Raw genomic sequence first — 18090 nt, 5'->3', positions numbered from 1 at the left:
GACCAACAATACTTTGTGCCCACAAAGCTTTGTGTACATGCATTTAACTGTCCTGAAAAATGAGACTGCTGGTACTAAACCAGAAAAACCTGCTTGGAGGCTATTCTGCAACAGATCCATGCTTGGCAATGGCGCAAACAGTAAATAAACCTCATGCCTTTGCAGAACTAAACTGCCCCATCAGTTGTACGGCTTCTTGAAAACTGGAGTCTGCCATGTGGGCTGAAGGGAGGTCTTTGCTCCATGCCAATTCAAGACGACTTTGCTTGCTCTTGAGCTGCAGCCTACCTCTGGATGGCAGTACGGTCACTGTGAACGAGTCGGAACTCCTCCAGCTTTCTCTTAGGAAGTACATGTCTGGTAAATTTGTCTAATCTTCACCCACACCCCTGGTATGGTTTCGTTTACCTTGAGCTCTCAAAATTTGGCACAAGAATTGAAGCCTCAAGGCTGGAGACTCCATGCACAGATGAAGACCTACAGAAAACTTCCTTTTGAGCTGCCTTGTTTTCAAGGTTTTTTTTTTTCTTTTTAATTGGGTGTTATTACAGTACCTGATCTGAGTCCTCTCCAAAAATTGTTGAGAAAGTAGGTACTTTTCTCACACAGACTAGCTATACTCAGTTATAATGTGGCTTACAGCTTATTTCTTTCAGTAGACTTAAGCTCTAACATTTTAAATATTTCAAATTATATAAGGATATTTGGCGTTGGTAATAAGTTTTCTTGAGCTATGAGGAAACCAGAGGCACATTAGTCATAAGTGAAAAATTTCAGAGCATATACTTCTCCCCCCTGCCCCTGTGAGCTGCAAACAGGAATTGTCTGACAAATTTTCCCCAAGTTTTTCTCTTTGGTCTTCGGAATGTACCTGGCTTTTTTTTTTTCCTTGCAAATAAATGTTGCAAGCCAAAGCAATGGGATTTGAAGCAGTACAGGGAGCCAAAAATAGGACTTTGATGTGAAATTATATAATTGTCATGCTCATAGTTAAAGTGAGATTGTTTTCTAAATAACATCTATGCACATTATAGTTCTTTGTTAAAAGTATCATATCAGTGTAAACATATGTGGAACAGGCATACTAAGCAAAATCAGATTTTACTACTGTTGTATCTGTGACACCAACTGGGAGACTAAGAGGGACTCTGCTGTGCATTGTCATCAGCAGTGTTATAAACTGTGCTCCACTTTCTAGACTGCCTTTGCAATTTCATTGCCTTAAATGAAGTGCTAAATTACACTTGCAGAACCCTAGTGAAGGCAATAGGATTAGAATAGGTGTTACTGACGTCATAACTTATTAATGATGTTAATATGGTATACGAGGCAGGAGGGAACCCACTTTGATAGTGAGATCCTAGGCTGAGTCTGTAGAGACAGCATTTAGAGGGAAACCCAGCAAACTTGGGAAAGACTTTTTGGGAGAAAATAAACACAAAACCGTACGTTCTCTGATTTTTATTTTCATTGTCATGTTCTCTCATTTTTACTTTCATTGTCAGTGCAGTGTTTTAAATTTTTTCACTGGATAATAGTGTGAAAAGTATTTCTTTGACTCACAGCAAGTTCGAGGTGAAAGACCTTTGGTGATGTAGCTTAGAAGACACCATAACTGTGCATGATTGTGCACTCCTGTGTTACGCATTCCTATGTCCAGTAGAACTTCAAATATCACAAACTGAAGAGCTTTTTCTACTTGTCTTTTCAGGACAAGGTTGTAGTCCAAGCACTGGCTTTTCTGGTTTTTTTTCCCCACTCATAATGCCCATTATATGTGTTTCAATGTCATTTTCATCCTTTTCCTCCTACTTAGCTCCGTCGTTACTTTGAGCAATTTGCCCCAACTGCTGCACTCCAGCCTCACAAAATCTGATCATATAAGTGGTCCCATTGATTCCAGTATGTATACTTAGTGCAGGGTTACATGCTTGAAGGACCAGTTCATACTCTTCAGATATAGATAAATGACTAACATATCTTAAAGCCATAATTTAACCACAGCATAAACATGGCTTTGTTTTCATCACAGCAGTTCAGTTCCTCTGTCACAATAAATTTAACATACCTGGTTGGGCTTCTTGTAGTGCTTTTCAGCATGTTGTCATCTTTTCATTAAAGACCCTTAAAGATGTGTACAGACACTAGGTCATCTAGGAGAAAGAAATCCTATAGATGAAGTGACTGCACGGGGGGGGGGGGGGGTTGTGTGTTACGTGATGAGATCACTAAAAACTGGGGTTTGAAGCCCACTGTAAGTGTTCATTTGTGTTGTCACTTCTCAGTGTCATGCATCTTCTTCGTGGTCTTCTAAATCACTTTGATATCATAGAACTGTGTGTCTAGGTACTTTTGAAAGCATTACCTTACCTGTGTTAGTTGTTGTGAGGGAGAGAGGTGGAAATTAAAGAATTTTCATTTAACAATTTCTCATCATAAGTGCACGTTCATTCAGTTTTTCTTCTTTCCTGATGTCTGTAAAAACAGAATAAAAAATAGTGGAAGTCTGCAGCTAGAAGTCGTCTTCAGAAAACAAGCCCAGTAATTTGATCAACTGTTTGTACTGTTAGATCATCTGTCCTTCTCCTCCTATTACTACTTATTCTCAGTTGCTGTGCTGGAATCAGGCTGGGGAGTGATGTAGAGTTGGGAAGGGTTCTCTGAGTAAAGGATTGTGCATGTGGCCATGTGAGACTTCTAAGATCATAAAGGCTTTAAACTACTAGATAAGGCAGATTTTGATGTGATAAAGTCCAGGCAATTGCTACTTAAGCATGCAATTCATGTTAACACACCCCGATCCCTGGAGGGTTGCTGATTAATCTAAGTGGGTTATAGCATAGCCCCTCAGTAGCTTTTCTTTAACTAATACATGGAACAGAATTCAATGTTTCTTCGCATTTAATATATGATCCTAGAAAACTGAAAAGCAGTCCAGCTTTTTTTGATTATTGTGGATTTAGATTTTCTCCTTATTTTATTAACTTCTGTTCCATACAACACTTGGCCTTAGAATATAATGAAAGTGATATTCTGTGCTTAATCCTCATAGTCCTCTAAAACTGGCATTACTCTTTTTTCTTTTCTCTTTTTTTTTTTTTCCCCTCCTTGAAGTGTATTCCCTTCAGAGTTCAAGGCTTGTGAGTTTCTAGGCTTCCCACATGAAGAGGTAGTTTTTGAGCCCAACAGAAATTTGGTTGTGTATGTTAGGATTTGAAGCTGAAAGATGAGCAGAAGAGGGAAGTTTGGGAACTGCTGGAAGAACTGTACAAATAGCATTACTTACGTAGAGGTTAAAGTTTCTCTTTTCTGCTAGAGTTTTACATACAAATAGGGAAGATCTGTGTGCATATCCTGGTGCTACACAACTGATCCCATGTCCTAGCTAAGTATCTAGTCTGAGAATATTTAATACTTCTGCTGTTTTGACTGCACAGGTGAATCAATTGTTTGTGCGAGTTATTTGATTCTGTGTAGGAGCTGTTGGTCATCTTTTACTAATCCTATATATAGGCATGTGGGTGTACTACTTTACATTCTCTTGGAAACAAGCAAATACTTTGTGATAGTCACTTAAGTGGCATTATTGTGCTCCCTACGAATATGCCCTACTTGTGAGCGCAAAAATGGTAGCACGTTCTTATGGGAAAAGAGCTTTTTCCAAAACCATTGTGGTTGCTATTGCAGTAATGGGATATCAAACAGGCAAAATTGTATGTGTTGTCAATGGCTACAATATAATTTCATTGACTTACAATGTTTATCATGAAGGCATGATGGTAAGCTTATGTAGGTGTCATATTGAAGTAATTCCCCACCAACTTGATTTTATGGCCAAAGAGAACATTTTAATATCCACACAAATTCTGAGGACACTCTAGCCTGCGTGGAAACACAGAGATCAAAGGATGCTATTAAGCATTCAGATACTATAGTGCTGAGAAATACTTAAATAACCCAAGAAATAAATGGATGAAGTAAATGTGGGTAAAAGTAAATGAGAAAGTTGATTTAAATCCATGAATAATAATTTGGTCTAAAATGCAAACAAGCAAAAAAGGGGATGGTTTAAGTCACTGGTTTTACTCACTCCAAAGGTAGCCAGTTTTACTTATTTGCCTAAGTCTCTTTGGTTATGCTTTCATTATGCCAAGATTTCTGTTCAGTATTCTACAGGCTAGCGTGTTAGGCTGGCGTCAGGTGAGCCCGTGTTTGGCTCCAGAGGAAGCACGTGAGCTGGGACCATCAGGTCTGCAAGCTGAGCAGGGCTGCCTGGCTGTGCGAAAAGGGAGCTCAAGGAATGTCACAGACATGTGGGTGCTCCACTTGTTTTCCTAAACTGTAGATCTGAATCGTTGTACTGGGACTGGCTGGCTGGAGGTAACTTGCTTCATAGCAGCCCGTATGGTGCTGTGTTTTGGATTTGTGACTAAAACCGTGCTGATAACAAACCAGTGTTTTGGCTATCGCAGAGCAGTGCTTGCACAGTGTCTGTACCAGAGGTGGGCAAAAAGTTGGGAGAGGACACAGCCGGGACAGCTGACCCCAACTGACCAAAGGGATATTCCATACCATATGATGTACTGTTCAGCATTAAAAGCTGGGGGAAGGGAGGAGGAAATGGGGATGTTTGTGGTTATGGTGTTTGTCTTCCCACGTAGCTGTTACGCATACTGAGGCCCTGCTGTCCCGGAATTGGCCAGACATCTGCATGCCAATGGGAAGTAGTGGAAAAAATTCCGTATTTTGTTCTGCTTGCACATGCATCTTATGCTTCCCCTATCAAACTGTCTTTATATTGATCCACAAGTCTTCTCTTCTTCCTTCTGTTTTCTCCCCATCCCGTGGGAGAGGGGAGCAAGTGAGCAGCTGTGTGGGTGCTTGACTGCTGGCTGGGGTCAACTCACCACAACAATGCAAATCTTCAGGAGGGAGCAACTGCTGTAACCACTTAAACCAGGAATAAATGTGCTGGAAGAAAATCTCAGTAGGTTAGGGACTAAGAACCATCTACTTGGATTTTAAGGAGAGTTGTTTTGAATGTCACATTAATAACTGCTTGGAAAGGGAATATTACTGAGGAAATAGCAGTGCTAGCTCCAGCTATGGAAGAAAAGGAACAAGGATAGGGCCTGATAGCAGCAGAGATGAGCTCTGCTCCACTCCAGTTTTACAGGGCTTTACTTTCCTGTCTTCCTTTTCTGTAATGAAGATCTGTTTTCCTAATTCTTCTTGAGATCTTCAGGCTGGGAGGACGGAGGGCACGCATTGTACCAGTGAGTAGCAAGACAGCAAGGAAAAAGCATCTTTTGCTCCTAGAAGACCTTTTGAATTTGCCCCAGTGTTGGGTTTCCCAGGCACAACCAAGACCTGCAGCAGCTCTGTGAAATGGATCAGAAGTGCCACCAGGTTAAGAAATGGGAGAGACGGGTTTTTGTTGATGTAAGGATTAAATTGGTTAAGTATGCATAGCTTGATTATTTGCTCAACACATGAGAAAATGGGTCTCTGTAGATATCGGAAGCAGGTAAATCGTCAAAGGAGTAGGTTAACAAAAGGAATAAATGGAAGTAATGGGATAAAATTAAGAATGGGACACTTAAATACAGTGGAAAGTGTCCTAACAGTAAATACCATTAAAATTTGCTAAGTATTGTTTGAGGAAAGTGGGTTTTTATGAAACTTTGTTAGATATTATTAAACTCTAGAAAAGCATAGATCAAGAAAGAGTTCAGTAGAGGGTCTGTGGAGATAGGGTAGATTACTTTGCACATTTTCACAGGAATGCTTAAAAGTCAAAATAGACACCTTTGCCCTGCTCTCTTTTGCAAATCAGTTAAACAGACTATAGAGATTAGGTGATTTGGCCAGCAACGCATAGAGGCAAAACTGAGCCTCCAAGGTGCCAGCCCTCCTATTCTAACTGCCTGGTGGCAAACTTCCTCTCCCACAAAGAAAAGGCTATTTTTCATTAAAAGAGGACTAATGGGGAGGGTGAAGGTGGTTTGAATACTGGTATGCTCTCACAGCTGTACTAGTACACTCAAGTTGGCTGCAGGAAACCCAAGTGGCTCTTTGCCTTTGCATATACAAACTGTAAAGACACATAGCTTCTAGGTTCAGAAAACTAATGATAAATATGGACATAGGAATTAGCTTTTTCTTGAAAGTAAAAAGCAAAGATGCTTTTTTCAAATATATATATATATATGCTAAACACATACTATTAATTTCCAGTTAGAATGATGCATGAAAATAACTTATAATGAACAAATAATGTGAGATTGTGATCAAAACTCTTATATTCTGCATTTTACGGCTTTATTTTTGTAAATTTTTTTTATCACTCTGAAGTTATTAATGACTATTTTTATATTCATTTTTGGTATGCTAATGTTTCCAAAACAGATTTTGTAATGGTATGCATATTTGTGCATGGGTTGTGCATACTTTGTGTAATACTACATATTGCAAAAAAATCTGCAAATTATGCCATGTTTCTAAATAATATTAACCATTTGAAAGAAACTCATGTTCAAAAACTACATTTATTAATTGTTTTTTTAAAAATAACATAAAGTTTGTAGCAGGTTGGAAAGTAATTTGAGACCAATAATATTATGAGATTGTTTCAAAAAAGCATAGGTCAACATAAACAACTAAAATACATTTAGGACTACCTGTTGAAGTTTTGTTATAGATTACAGTGACAAGAAGATCAGGGCCCTTACATAGATCTCAGTGATTTTTCATGCAGAGAATTGAGTATGTGTTTGTCCCTGATGAAGTACATGGCAGCAATCCAAATGGCTTCATTGGGAAGAGGATCAGGACTGCTAAAAACTTTTTTATATATGTAATATATATACACATACATGTACATACATTATATATGTATGGATAAACAATAGCAGGCTCTTTGGAAAGATTCTTCTGCTGTTGAAGCAGAAGGGAATCAATGGCACTTGTGACTGCTCTCTAAGCAGAGCAGTGATAGTTACCGCTCAAGGGTGAAACTGAGCAGCCCAGTGATGTTGGCCAGTGTGCAAATAACGGGTGCAAGCAACAAAGTGTTGCTGTAGTTGCATGTTTTGTTTTACTCTCTGATCAGGTTTTCTGCCTTAAAATATTGTTTGTTTAGAAGGAGTTTCCTTAAGAAACAGTAGGGAGCCAACGGCAAATCATTGCATGGCAACTTTTTAAATTAAAAACAACAACAAAACCCCAAAAAACCCCAAGCCAAAACACAAACCCAAACCAAACAGTATCTAATAAAGAGTAGAATTGTCCATGTAGGAAAATACTAGCAGATCTGAGAAATGCTTCATTCATTGTTTATTGATAATCCAGTTACTGTAATTGCTGCTGAAATGATCAGTGTTATGCTGTTTTCCTGTTGCAAGACATTAAACAGAAAAGCTGCTGTTACACTGCTCTGAATTGAAGTGTGATCCTCCTATATGTCCAACACATAATACTGTTACTGTGTGTGGTGTGTCACATATCCTACCCTAGCATAATGAATGAAACATTGGGCGTTTGTAAGTGTATTGGGAGTTTGTAAGTATACCTGCAGCTGCCAGCAGATTAAGGCCATTGACAAAAAGGCAAAGCACCCTTTGGGCTTCAAGTTCTTAAAGAAAACCAAGTCCTTATGCAAATTGCATTAGAAGTGTGAAGCTGTGTGATAGTTAAAGGCATGTTGAATTTGGAATATATTTTGTTAGAAATTAGTATGTTGTGATCTACAATGTGAAAAGAAAGATGTGGTACCCAAGTGTTGATGAAGACCTGGTATGAAGAAAAGTAACCCTGAACATCCTCTGTAATGATTAAAAAATTGCACTCATTTATCAATGGGAAAGGCTTTGAAAATATAAAAAGCATAACATTATTGATCTGCAGTATTTGTGGCATTATTAAGTATGTTTAGCAGTTATAACAGCAGGTTTTGTTGTCAGATGAGCGCAACATAGGGGAACCATAGGAAAACTATTTAGGATTCTTACTCTTAACCTGGGAGCTGCATGTTTTATGGCAGTGAATCTCATAGTATCTGGAAAAAGAAAAGAACATTTTAGTCTGTGAGGCTCAGTTCAGGTGAAGCTTTCAGTTTCTTCAATAGATGGGCATTATTGCTATTTCATTCTATGTATAGAGTAGATAAAAGGAAATCTGAGGGTCCACCCCTAGAAGGTATGGTATCAGTAGAAATGCCGTGAGAGAAGTAATATCCCATACTTGTCACTAGAATTCAAGTATGCTGTATTAAGGCAAGCACCATGAAGAGCACCCGTAAGAGCTGACTACCTTGTTAATCACATAATATAAAACCAAGGCTGAGCTGTCCTAAGTTTGGATTCAGATTTTTGGAAGCCTTCAGTTTTGTTTAGTAAGAAGAATTCAAGGCAGACCTTCTCACTTGCTTCAAGCTGCCAAAGAACAATTTGATATTTAGATGAAGATTTTCCAGCAATTTTTGATTGTGATACTCTGCTGAAATCCTGACTTGCCCGGTGTGTTTTCTGTTTAAGTATTATGCCCTTATTTATAAAGGATTTTGAAAGGTTCACAAAAAATATATACCCAATTTCCAAACTGGTCTAGGTTGTGACTGTGTATTGTATTATAGATTGTAACTGTTTTTAAAAGTGGCATTCAAACCAAGAGTTGGATGAAACTGGAATTAGATTAGAACTATTTAAAAAATCTTCAGGAAAAAAAGTTTTCACTAGAAACGTTGCTTCATTGCACTAAAACTGATATGTCCCCATTTCAACAAATTTTCATTCGAAAGTATTACTTTGTGTGTCTTTGATGGAATTTCTGATGAGAGCCAGGGAAGACCCATCCCGAAACAGAAAGTGAATTTCCTGATATGGCCAAGTCCATGGCCAGCTACAGACAGATCCTGATTTGGGTTTTCCTAGATCAAATGCAAGTAATTGAATTAACTGCTGAGCTAGGTTACTGTTTAACCCGTGCTCTGATTTTCAAAAATTCAAGTTAATGGGGTTTTTTTGTTTTACAACTTGCAAATCCTGACATGTTATGTAAAATCAAGTTTTTGTTTAACTAAGAGAAGAAGAGAGTCTCTTTCAATTGCTGTGAGTCCCTTCTATGCTGCCTAGTCAAGTTTCTTTCTCAAACATGATCAACATTCAAAAGTTATTCTAAGTTTGTTTTTGGTGTGGTTCTGGATGTGCTGATTTCTAAAAGAAAGCAATTTTAACTGAATTCTGGCTTTGACATTTCTTCCCCCAAAGTTGTTTCTGGTGCGTGCATGGTAGACAAAGATTGACAAATGAAAATATAGAGAAACTGTATGTAATACCATATTTAAATTCTGATTAGGCCAAATTAATATCATTTGAATGCTTTGTGGTGGAAATCCTGATAAGCAATCTTTCACCTAGGAAAGACTAACTCAGAGTATCCCATGGAGTATTTTATTGCATTTCTTAGTTCCAAAGAGGCCATTTATGGCCTGTTCTTCCTCATGGAGAGCAGGATTATGTTGATAAGGGGATTCTGTAGGTTCTAGAAGGATCTTTTAACATATGTAGCAAGATCATCTGGAAAAGAGAAGCCTTGTGCTTAAAGCCCCTTCAAAATAGAAATTGAGCAAATATATATTTAAAAAAAAAAAAAGCAAGTCATGGAACTGGCAAGGCTCATGAAAGAGCACTCGTGAAGATAGTGCAATGATTTGGTAAACTGGATTGTGTCTTCATTAGGTGGTCAGTGTGGAGCTTTCAGTTTCTTCAATAGATGGGCATTATTGCTATTTCATTCTATGTATAGAGTAGATAAAAGGAAATCTCAAAACGACCCAATGTGAAATAATTTTCAGGGTGAATGAGAAGTTTTTGTTTTGATAGCAAAGATCCTTTAGACAACTACAATATGTCTTTATTACATTAGGGTAGAATGGTATTTTTTCCCCCAAGAGTGATGAACACCTTTATAGAAATGTTTAATTTTATTTTTGAATGGAAGACAATGTCTTCCTCTTCATAATGGAAATTTTTTCAAGTCTTCTGGTAAGTTGGCCCCACAGTATACAAGTTTTAGAAAATCCTAGTTATTCTTACAGGCTTATAATTTTCTGGATGGCTTCTTATGTTTGACATGGCTCCCTGCAGAATAAAACTGACAGAGCAGTGGGAATCATCCAGTACTCCCATAAAGAAAATGTGTCAAAGTCTTACTCCTGATAGGAACCATCTTCTAATTTCACATTTAATTGCTCTCCTACATCATCTCCTTCTTTCGGGAGACCAGATGGCAGAAGAGTAGGAAATCTCTTGATTCAGTGATCTTAAAGGTCCTTTCCAACCTAAACAATTCTATGAAATGAGTGGGAAAGTCTCTTGAAGGCTTATTCCACCATGTTGGCCCCAGTCAGAAATGTTCCTGCCTGTTCCACGTTTGTGCTGTCATGATCCGTAAGGCCTGATCTTCTGGTTTCTCAAAAATGGGGTCGGCTTTTGTGTGGCTGCAAGAATCTTTAACTAGAAGGAGGCTGCTTTCTCTCACCGCTCTCAAGACTTATTTCTCCTGGTGGCTGTGCCCTATTATCTATCATGTGTTTTGAGGAGCATGGTAGCTTCCCAGAACAGTAGCTTCTCTGGCTCTTGACCTCTGATGCATACAAACTTCTGCTGCACGTCCACGGATGAACAAGCTCCTTTCCAGTAAGCCAGAATGTCATTTAAATGGGTAACCGTTATAATCAGGCCAAGGCCAAAATTACAAGTCTTGTTATCCTAATTAATAGAGGAAAGTTTTATATAGTTTCACCCTGTATGTAGTAGAAAACTAAAGATGAAATGGTTTGCAACAAGAAGAGCAGAATGATTCTTAGATTAATAATTGGATCAGAAGCATTAAGGTCAACTCCAAGAGTTGAAAGCAACGTTTAGAGTAAAGCTTCTATGCTGTGTGTACTCTGGCATTAGTGATTCCCAAGTGTCATGTAGGTCAGGAAAAACACAAAGTCTGGATTCATACATGCAAATCTTTCTTTCCAGCCAGTTCCAGAAATGGCTTTTCTGTACCAGAGATGCAGCAGTCCTCTACAATGATATAATTGTTCCTCACTTTTTCTGTAGTGAAACCAACATCCTTTGCCTTTCTTTCCTGTTTGAAGCATGCAGCATGACTGCTGGGGTACATTTAGAGCAATAAACCCAAGCTGATTATAAAATAAATGGTGACCTAGCCATTTACTACTGTGCAGCTGCTGTGTGCATATTCCCATCCTGCAGCCTCTAGTCAGCATGCTGCAGAGCAACCTGACTAGCAAATTGACTAGGACTTCTCTTGTGAACCTTTCAGCTTGCTCTCAGTAGGTGTAAGAAATATGTGAAACATTTTCATTAGGGAAAATAGTTCGGGGGGGGGTGTGTATTTATATATATATATATATATAAAAAATATATATATATATAAAAATATATATATAAAAATATATATATAAAAATATATATATTTATATATATTTAGTGAGGGGTTTTTTTGTATGATTTGAAAACACGTTGTAGTATCTCAATCTCAAAACACAGCAATTCAAGGGACATTGCCACATAAAACTTCGTTTAAAAAAAAAATTTCATTCAACTTTAAGATTCCTAAAGCTACAATTAAAACCTCCATGAGCTTCTGAAAACCCCTTTTTCTGACAGAAGCTATGTTATACTAACCAGCACTGACCATTTCAATTTCCAGAGGACTTAATAGTAAGTAAATAAATGAAGGAGACCATCCTAGCATTACTGCCTAACCTGAGAAGAATATTTAAATGAAAGAAAGCACCATGGGCAGTGATAGTCTCTCTAACTTTCCAAATTAAATTGTTAATTAAAGTTCAGTACTATCAATAACATGAGTATAATTAGGCACTGGTTAGTTAGTTAGCTACGTTATTTTTAACTAGAAAATGCTCCTTTTTAACTGCAACCTGGACACTAGATGAGTTATCACTGGAAAAATACAATGTCCAAAGTCACACTAGTATTGAGAAAAAAGGGAGAAGAAAAGAACTATCTTTTCTGCTGCAGAGATTTTCATGAGGAGAATAAATACCATTCTAGCTGAAGAAAAGTGGAGACTGTTTTGGTGATAATATTCATATTGAGTGAGAAGAGCTGGGGATATATCAGCTTTTTGCTGTAAGAGGAAGGAGAGGCAATACTAAAGATTTTAGTAAGTTAAATATGAGTAATATAGGTAATATAAGTAAATATGTAATGCAGTAAATAGAAGTACAAGATCAAAGTAGTGAAGGGAGATCAATGATCATATATCAGCAGTCTTGTTTGTTTTGCTAAGGATGGTGGTACAGGTGGCTGTGAAGAAAATGAGATTTTTCTCTGTAACTTTTTCTGGGGAAGTGACAGCCAGCAGGTAGCAATGGTCAGAGGCTAGCAAGGGACAAAAGGTTGATTCAAGGTAGTTTGCATAAACCAGACTATGGATAGATTGGGGTGGAAATATCAGCACGTTAGTGACATCAGATAAAACAATGTTTAAAGAAGAAAGAATCAAAGAAGGTTGTCCAAGAGAAATCATTATTTATGGAAAAAAATTGAACACCTCTAGAAGCAATAAGATGAAGGAAGAAGGGCTAGTTCCTAAGAGGAATGTAATCCTAAATTTCACTGGTACTTGACACAAATCAAATCCTTTCCCCCCAGTAGAGTCTTTCTAATGTATTCCTCACTCAAAAACTATAAGCTAAGTTATGTCTTAGAATAGCTTTATCACAAAGATTATGATGGTGCTCTGTCTTGATTAAAAATTTTAAGAAGCTGGTGTAGTCATTGGAATAATGTATGAACAGTGTAAATTTTATGTTTATAGGTAGTATAATTGGAGTGTTTGCTCAAACATATGCATTGTGTATGTCCCAAACAGAAGTCTGTGCAAGATCAGAATCCTAGAGGGGAGGCATGATTTATTTCATATTTTGAAAAAAATCAGAAAATTAATTTCAAGTAGTTCTAAGCAAGAGAAATAAAGTCTGTGCAAAGTAATTTCAAACTAAGAGCAAAATAAAAAACGAAACAAAGGATCTTGCTTTTTCTCCTAATTAATTAAATACAGACCAACAATGTTTATGGTGCAGAAAGTACAAAATTTAGACTGGTGGCTAAACTAGTGCATGAAGCCTTTATAAAGCCCTATCATCACCCACGTCCTACATTAAGGATAAAAGTAGTTTGTTCTCCCATTTTTAGACTTCTGCCTAGGGCATGTTTCACACAAAAACCATATAGTTTCCTTTAAAAGCTGTCTTTGATTACTAAATAGTTTTGCTTAGAAACTGCACCTTTACCTTTAAAGTGCAGAGGCAAAGCTTTTAACACAGTGATAAATGTTCTCCTGTACTTCGTACAGTGCTGCAGTTAAGAAGAAGGTAAAGGTTTTGGCTTTTAAAAGAGGGTGTGTAACCAGAACTGTGATTTGCATTTGCAAATCCACATGATTTTTACTGTTGTCGGGGAGCAGTAGAGCTGAACAGAGGTGTAGCAGGTATTGCAACTGAATTACAGGAGCTTTAAGCCACCCTTAAGGGAGACACACAGCAGGGAGGACCACTCGCTGCACGAAACTGTCAGTGAAATCTCATAGAAACAGGCAAGTCTGGAAATACTAGTGTTAGTTGGACAAGAAATAGATGACAAGTTCTATGAGTATCTGCAAGAGATGCGTGTAAAATTTGTCGTTACTTGTGTGGTATATGCACATATATTTTGAATAGGGGGATTGTAATTCCTTAGTTCTCATATAACTAGAACTTTGCTCTTATGTTATAACGCCATCTGAAATTCTGAACCATTATATTCCTTTTATGTACCCTTGCTTCTTATTTAAAGCATATAAACCCTTTTTACAAAGTTAATCTTCTGGTTTTTTATGCATTCTTAGACTTTTCAATTTTGTATATGAAAAGCTAAAACTTCTGTGTGGCTGTTGGTCAATGGAAGATCCTGTGTTACACTGCAAAGTGTAACCTGACCTTTAACACCTTCCCAAAAAGCAAATGGTGAGCGCCAAGCCCACAGACATCCAGGGCAGGGAGGAGAACAGATCCTGATGGGACTATCCGTAAAAGACGCGCACGCAATTCCTTGCCTCGAATCATCCTCTCCAATGCCGTGGGTCCTCTCTGGGCTGGACTTTGCAGGTGGACAGAGGAGAAGGAGAAGGCTGCTGGGCCTGCAGCTGGCATAGCAACTACTCCAGAGTTTTTTTAGGGAGGCCATTGGTAAATATAGGAACAACTCCTCCGTTCCCCAAGGGATTTTGCAGACTAGGCCATTTGCTGCGCACTGGAATTAGAATTTATTACGCTTTTTGTAAAAATAATAGTTTTTAATCATGCATAATCCACTGCAGAAGAGACACGTTTTTAAGTACAGAAAGCAATTGAAGGCCTGGAGACAACCTGAAGTTAAAAAATGTCCATTTTTTAAAAGTATGTCTTTGAAGGAAACAAACCTTCCCTCAACCCATCATTTATGTGATTTATTTAGTCTTCATGTAGACTAGAATTTTAGACAGTATCTAATCCATCTGCTTATAGAGAAAGTTGGCATTCATTCACCACCTGACAGAGAGAGCTACCCTGGAGGTTAACTACAGGTTCTGGTACCGTCTGAGGGAAGGGGCAGCAGTTTATATTATTTCAGTTTTTGTAGTCCTTGGCTCTGTGTTCGCAAAACTGTTTTAAATTCACTGCTAGGAGTCTGCCCAGCCATGCGAGCAACTATGTTGATGCTTACTGTGGTGCAGGTCTCAGTGATATCTTGCAGCAATGAGTTCCACAGGTTTTTACCGCTTACTGTTTGGAAAAGTATCTTTTATTATTATTAGATTTATGACTTTTCCATTTCAGCGGCGTCCCCTTTTCTCCTCAGATGAGGTAGGGTGAATAGTTCCTGATTCTCCCTGCCATTTATTATTTTGTATACTTTGATCATGCTCGTTCTTATTCACTTTTTTATGTAAACATTCCCAATCCTTTCGATCTCTTTATCATTCTTACTGCACATCTCTTTCTGATCTATCTTTCTTAGATGGGCTAGCCAGAAATGAACAGAGTACTCCAGATGAGGCCGAATTATTGATGTACATAACAGGTAAAATCCTGGCCCCGTTGAAGTTGCTAGGAATTCACTAACATCTAAGGGCTGAGGTTTCTCCCAGTGCTGTCACATTTCCTACATTATTCTTCCTCCCATTTTTCATATATTCAACTTCAAAATTTGGCAGCTGAGACTTTAATCTAGAATCCTACTGATTCAGCATCTTCCATTAAATTGCTGTTAGTTCTCAGATTAGCAGTGTAACTCTGTGGACAGGATTAGTTCCCTCCCCAAAATACTTTGATGAAAAGGGTCAAATTTTGTCTTGATTCACATTTGTTACGGAACCACTCTTGATGTTAGTTTTGAACAGCTGAAACTGAGGGCAGCAGCCCAGACTTTGAAACAATGCTGTCTGTGTTCACAGTGACCTTTAGCTGCAAAATCTGCTAAAATACATTATTTAGTCTATGAAAGCAAACAAACAAAATTTTTGCCTCGGTAAATGACTGTCCATAATGCAATATGAATATGAGGCAAAACAAGTCAGGTTTTTTTACAGCATCTGCAAAAGAAATCTGTTAACTTCTGTTTCCTCCCCAGAAACATCTAAGAAATGTTCAGATTGTTGCTGGCTAATAATACAGTAAATGAAATGTTAATAAATCATCAGCAATTTAGCCTGACAATAACATGGATTGACCACATTGATTAAATTGATTATCTTTCATATATTACAATATGTAGACACAAGCCTAATTTATTTTCTGAAGAGTTCAAGGTAGGTATCACTGGTTTAAAAAAAAAAAGGGGCAAAACAAAACAATGGAGTAATGTTTGTGGTTGCTATCTGCAATAATCTAATGCTGACAGAGAGCAGTATTTTATTTAGTAATTAACAGTGTAAAGGGGAGAGAAGCTGTCATGTTGGTTCTTAAGCTGGGGAATGTGATGAAAGATGATATCTGCGATCTCATCCTTTCCACTTGTTTAGGATTGTCAGGATGAGAAATGTCAGCATTATGAAAGCTCAGCTCTGCTCTTGATATGATAAAACCCTTCAAAAGCCAGTCTTTCTCTCCCTCTCCCCCCTCCTTTCTCCCTCTCCCTCTCGCACTTGCTTTTTTATTTATCCTGTTTTGTTAGATGGCAGAAATATAATTCTTTTCTTTCTTCCTATTATAAGCCACCATTTTTGTTTTATTATATGTTTCACAACCCCTAATGCCCCACTGAAAATTACCTTGTTAAATGACAGTGTTTCAAAGCCATGAATCCTTTCCACCATTCCCTCAGAGGTTTGAAACAGTCAACAGACTGTAAAGAATAAATAATAAAAAAGTATTGATTATTTTGATGACTGTGAGATTCAATTAAGTATTAATTTTGCCCTCCAGTGGACCTATCAAGGTATTCAAAAGGGAGGATTCGGCTCAGCTAAATGCGTGCTGAGTGCTTCAGCCTTAAATAGGGAGAAAATGTGTTTACCTACAGTATTTGAAGAGGAGTGCATTGATGCACAGAGTCCAATATTTAAGTGCTGTGCAAATTAAGCCCTGGTGACAGTGACATTGTTTTCAGCAATATGAGTATTGACTAAAGAAGTGCATTTGATGACAGCTTAAACTATTTGTATTGATTAACATTTTCATAGATTATCATGTGTCATATCAAATTCACTTTTCAGACATGAATACATTAAAAAACCCATAGGCAAACATCGACCAATGTGAGGACGGGACAGAGGGAACATGCTAACCAACCTACTTGCTCGCTGGTCACCTGTTCTCTGCATAAGAACCATTTAGGCATGAACTTTGCAATAAATAGCTGCCAGAGAGCGCAACAAGGTCACTTGTACCTTTCCTTTTTTTTAGGGTTTTTTTTAACTCTGGTTTCCATGCTGTCATGATATTATGCCTATTAGTTTGCAAACGGAATAATAGAGTGTGCTTGGAAATAATGCCTGACCCCCAAATGTCCTCAATGACCAGAAGATAAAACAGATCCAAATCATCAAGAAAAAATTTAAATGTGTATATATATATATATATATGTAATGTTTTACGGGGGATATAATGTCGCAAACACAAGAATGATTGCAAACTATTTGTGTAAGTATCTTCCCTAATTTTATCTTTTAAAAAATGATTTATGTTTTTTTTATTTTCAAAAGGAAAATGTGTGTTTGTGTGTGTTTATGGACTTTTGGAGCATAGTATCCCAAAGACAGGAATAGTTAGAAGAAATCTGTATCTCTGTTGAATGTATGTAATGAAATGGCTATTTGCTGCTGTGTATTTTCATAGAAACGCTGGGATGCTAGAAACTGTGTATTTGATTTTGTTAATGCTGTACAGCTGAGGATGCCTCTTTAAATCACTGTGGAGCGCTCACAGGGCGCTCCTCTTCCGTGGCATTGGAGCATACAGGAATTTCTTTTCTTACTACGTTAAGGACAGGGCGAGATGTAAAAACATACACACAAAAAAAAAAAGCACATGCCACAATTAAAGCTGTGTTGGTTATGCTGCTTTCATAGAAGTTTTTCTCCAAAGCATCCTGAATCTCTCACATGCTAGTTGAGCTTTAATAGGGTGGGGAGTAATGGAAAACTCATTGGATCTGTAATAGCTCTTCACTTGACTGCAGCCAGCAATAACAGCAGGAGCAGCCAGAGATAAGAGAGAGAGAGAGAGAGTGTGTGTGTGTGTGTGTGTGTGTGAGAGAGAGAGAGGAAGGGAGGGAGTGGAAGAGAGAGTATACGCACACCAAAGCTGCCACTTTTTTTTTCCCCTCACTCTTTTTCCCCCCCCATCCTAGGATCCAATGATAGCTGGACAAGTCAGTAAGCCCTTGCTGTCACTGCGGAGTGAAATGAATGCAGAGTTGAGAGGTGAGGACAAGGCAGCTACTTCAGACAACGAGCTGAATGAGCCCCTGCTTGCGCCTGTGGAATCAAATGACAGCGAGGACACTCCCAGCAAGCTCTTCGGTA

At 38.0% G+C, this 18090-nt stretch overlaps 1 protein-coding gene across 1 annotated transcript in view; it reads left to right on the top strand.

Moving 5' to 3' along the window:
• The window catches only part of POU6F2 (POU class 6 homeobox 2), a 318362-nt gene that overhangs the window by 42889 nt on the left and 257383 nt on the right, over window positions 1-18090 (top strand). Inside the window, exon 2 of the mRNA XM_076332289.1 lies at window positions 17916-18087. Within this exon, the coding sequence (XP_076188404.1) occupies window positions 17916-18087 (172 nt within the window). The remainder of the gene's footprint in view (window positions 1-17915; window positions 18088-18090) is intronic.

The sequence above is a fragment of the Aptenodytes patagonicus genome, chromosome 2, assembly GCF_965638725.1.
Source record: "Aptenodytes patagonicus chromosome 2, bAptPat1.pri.cur, whole genome shotgun sequence".
NCBI lineage: Eukaryota > Metazoa > Chordata > Aves > Sphenisciformes > Spheniscidae > Aptenodytes > Aptenodytes patagonicus.
The sequence above is the reverse complement of the archived record's forward strand: the minus strand, read 5'-3'. Positions and strand labels throughout refer to the sequence as shown.